The sequence below is a fragment of the Echinops telfairi genome, unplaced genomic scaffold (genome assembly GCF_000313985.2).
Source record: "Echinops telfairi isolate 266 unplaced genomic scaffold, ASM31398v2 ScPeMD7_7462;HRSCAF=8500, whole genome shotgun sequence".
Classification (NCBI taxonomy): domain Eukaryota; kingdom Metazoa; phylum Chordata; class Mammalia; order Afrosoricida; family Tenrecidae; genus Echinops; species Echinops telfairi.
The window spans coordinates 5,127,887-5,131,675 of record NW_022111362.1 but is presented as its reverse complement, the minus strand read 5'-3'; the positions used below and the strand labels follow the sequence as shown (position 1 = coordinate 5,131,675).

General features: G+C 39.4%; 1 protein-coding gene across 1 annotated transcript in view; it reads right to left on the bottom strand.

The window, feature by feature from the left end:
• Positions 1 to 90: 90 nt before the first annotated feature.
• Positions 91 to 3,789, bottom strand: part of NINL (ninein like) — a 176,272-nt gene continuing 172,573 nt past the window's right edge. Inside the window, exon 19 of the mRNA XM_045283532.1 lies at positions 91 to 1,975. Within this exon, the coding sequence (XP_045139467.1) occupies positions 1,784 to 1,975 (192 nt within the window). The 3' untranslated portion in view covers positions 91 to 1,783. The remainder of the gene's footprint in view (positions 1,976 to 3,789) is intronic.

The window sequence follows — 3,789 nt, the reverse complement described above, 5'->3', positions numbered from 1 at the left end:
GCATCTAGTTGATGGGTATATGGGTTTTCTCCTAAAACTGTATTTTTCTAATTATTTGAGATATTTTATAATTAAAAATGAAGGACAAAATTGAAATATAGATATTTTTTCATTGAAAAACTACAAATACAGTGACTCATTTCACATTACAGTAGTATATTCAGATAAACAAATGACCATCAATTTTGGTATAAAACTATATTTTTACCTTTTTTAACATATAGTTCAATTCCCAGTGCAAAAACATTCCAATGAAAAACAGATTAATGTACAATGAATACATTATTCCCAACTGTGCAAATATTTACATGTGGTAAAGTGGTTCCTAAAGAACAAGAGTCCTGTCCTTTATTGTCTAGATGACAATCCGCTTACAGAGTGAAGACTTTCTGGAAAGTTTGCATTCAGCAACCATTGGGAAGTGTAATAGCGGACAGAGCTGCATAACAAGACAGCAAAGCTGTTAGGTTCAGGGTAATGGTTTCATGGGACATATCCATTATTTGGCTTACTAACATGTTTGGTGCTTCTGTTCTACCTCCTCACTCATTTGTAAGGCACAGTTGGTGTCGAATCATGTGGAACAACAGAATCAAATAGAGTAGGATTTTGGAATGCGTGGCTAATTAACTGACTCCATGAACAATGGCCCCCTTTGCCATAAGTCCAAATGAACTGCCTGGTGCCTGGCTACCACTGCTGAGCATTTTGATCAAAGAGTTCAGAAATGGGGCAAAAATGCAGAAAATAATAGAAAATTCTCCTTAATTCCCAACTTTCTGGAGCCACGGAGGGTGGCTGATCTCCTAAAACTATTGCTTTGAGGTTTTCTTTAAACCTTAAACCAAAAATACACCATAATGTCTTCTTGAAACCAAATAATAGTTTGGCTTCAACTAGTAAAAAAAAAGTCTGCCTTAAGCTTTGTGATCTTTTAACAACTATCCAAGTGAATAAAATTGACAACAACTTTTAAGTATTTGACTGGAACTTTAAACAAGAAACAAAGCCAACCGCACTGCCATCAAATCAATTCTGATTCACAATGACATTACAGGACCGAGTAGCACTGTCCCTGTGGGTTTCTGAGGCTGCAACTCTTTATGGGAAAAGACAACCAAGTCTGTCTCCCCAGGCTGTTGGATTTAAACTGCTGATTTTGTGGTTAGTAGCCAACGTTGTAATCACAATGCCACCTGGATTCCTCTGGAACTCTAAAGGGTAGTGAATTTATGCTAACAGAGAAGCAGCAACTCAAAAATGCTGAAAATGGCTACAAACTGGAGGAATGTAATCAATATCAGCAAATTGTATACATCACAACTGCTGAAGTGATGTACATTTTGTTGTGTATGCTTAAAAAAATAAACGAAACTTAAAGGGAAAAATATGGTAACGCTGTATAGAACCCTACTTTTATATTTTAATCTTTGAAGCCAAAGTCACTATGAATTGTAATCGACTTGACGGCAATGAGAGCTAGAGTCAAAAAGGCAGTATTGGAATTACATTATTTTAACCCATTTTCTCTGTCAGTCTGGACTGTTTCCATAATGTTTCCCCAGTGGTAAAACTGGGAATTTTATTAAAATGTGCTCTTGTCCAACACGTGTATTTTCCCAGAATCTGGCATAGACTAGATGCTGCTGGAATGAGCCAGGAACCCCAGTCGCCATGTTGCCGAGAATCCACGGCCAATAAGCTGCAGGTGATTAAGGCATCACAGTGGCTCAGGTTTTAAAGATTGTCTTTTCAGAATGAATTCCAAGAAAGCAAGCAGTCTTTACACACGGAGAGATGCCAGAGAAATCTGACTGATTAATTTGTTGAGAGCTCTGAGTTTTTCTTCCAAGATGAGGTTGTTTTTCTCAGCTCCTCTTTGTTTCTCTTCAGTAACCTGGAGGGCTTTCATCAGGTGTGCGTTCTCCACATAAAGCTCCTTGAGCAGCAAACTGGACTTCATACTGTTTTCAAACTAGAGAGGGGAAGAGAGTCAGCCATTAATGTGAGTATAGGGAAGGGGTACATGTGCCTTACTCTTTTCATTCCACGGTCGTTGAAATGATAACTTTAGGTTCTTAAGGATATAACAAAAATATCGCATGTATGACACTTCTTGTTACCCTGACATGAGGCATCAAATTGAGGATGTGATGAATTATGTACTGGAGAAAATTTAAGGGAAATTGCGGGAATCACTTTATCCGGAAGTGAATATCTAAGAGTCAAAAATCAAGAGTTCTCAGAAATAATAATGAATTATTATTTGAATTACAAAGAATTATCAAAGAATAACAAATGAATTACAAAGAATGTCAACAATTTTTGGTTCTTTACTCTACTGCCTTTTGCCCTAGGAATCACTATTTCCCTGACCCCCCACTGCTGTTTCCTGGGTATGAGCTTTCTGCCAAACCCATATGGTTTCACAGATGTGAATGAAAGGAAACACTAGCAATGACCTCATTCAAAATACAAGGGCACAAGTATCCCAGCATGGGGTTCCGTCAACATCAAATTTCACTTGCAGAACATATTGCCACTAAGTGCCCCATATGCCAGGTCCTGCTCTAGCACTAGTAAAGCAGTGGTGAACATAGTCTCTGGGCTGTACATATTCTAATGAAAAACAAACATAGTATGACAGATGGAAAAAGTGCTGAGAAAACCGAGCAAGGAACAAGAGGAGGGCTGCTAGTTTGGTTGAGGGAACTGTAATGGTTAATGTAAGTCTCAATTTTACTAGGCTATGATTCTCATCAGTTTGACAGGTGCATTTTCATAATGTGATCAACTTCCATTTTTGTGATCGGATATGAACAGCCAATCAGGTGAAAAGGGAATTGCACTGGGAGTGTGGCCAGCTTCCTTTATCTAAGTGAAAGTTCTGGCAAAGTTTCCTCTCTTTCTTGACCCGCACTCTAGTTGCCTGATCTGCAGTTCTTGTGTTATAAACCTGAAGAAGTCTCCAGCCTAACCAGCAGGTCTTGGATTCACCAGCCCTGTAACCCCACATGCCATCAGAGGTCCTTAGCTTCCACTGGACACATAGGTTTGGGGCTTGCCAACCTCCACAATTGTATAAACCCTTACCATGCACTACATCTCTTTATATATATTTATGTATGCATCTCACTGATGCACTCCTCTAGAGACCTCAGACTAAGATATTTGGTACCAAGAGTGATTCTAGAAGAACAAAAAAGTGGTAGTTACATAATTTCATGTAAACTTGAAGATGTATGAAAGTGGAAGGGTATAATTCAGTCTGTCAATCAGGCCACACCCTGATGGTGACTCTTTGTGGGCGAGACCTTCTCATGAGCAGGGTCCTGGACACCTCCCCTGCTCTCTGTGCCTTCACTTTCCTGCTGTCGGACCCTGGCTGCTGCAAGCGCTATGATACGGGCAGCTGGATCCACATAACTACACCCACTGGCTTGTGATTTTCCTGCGTTCTGCATCATTGCATGTGACTTAATGAGTCTGAAGAGTGACTTATAGACTGAAGAGCTGGACTGAGAGGGGATGTTTTATTGATGCATAATTACTTCTGGAAGTAACACTTTTTCTTATACATATATGAGTGTCTCTGGATTTGTTTCTCTAGTCAACCCGGCCCAACACAGAATGCTTTCTTTCTTTCTTTTTTAATTAAATATTTCCACTGGGGGCTCTTACACCTCTAATCACAATCTATACAATCATCCATGTGTCAAGCACATCTGTACAACTGTTGCCATCATCATTCCCAAAACATTTGCTTTCTACTTGAGCCCTTGGTATCAG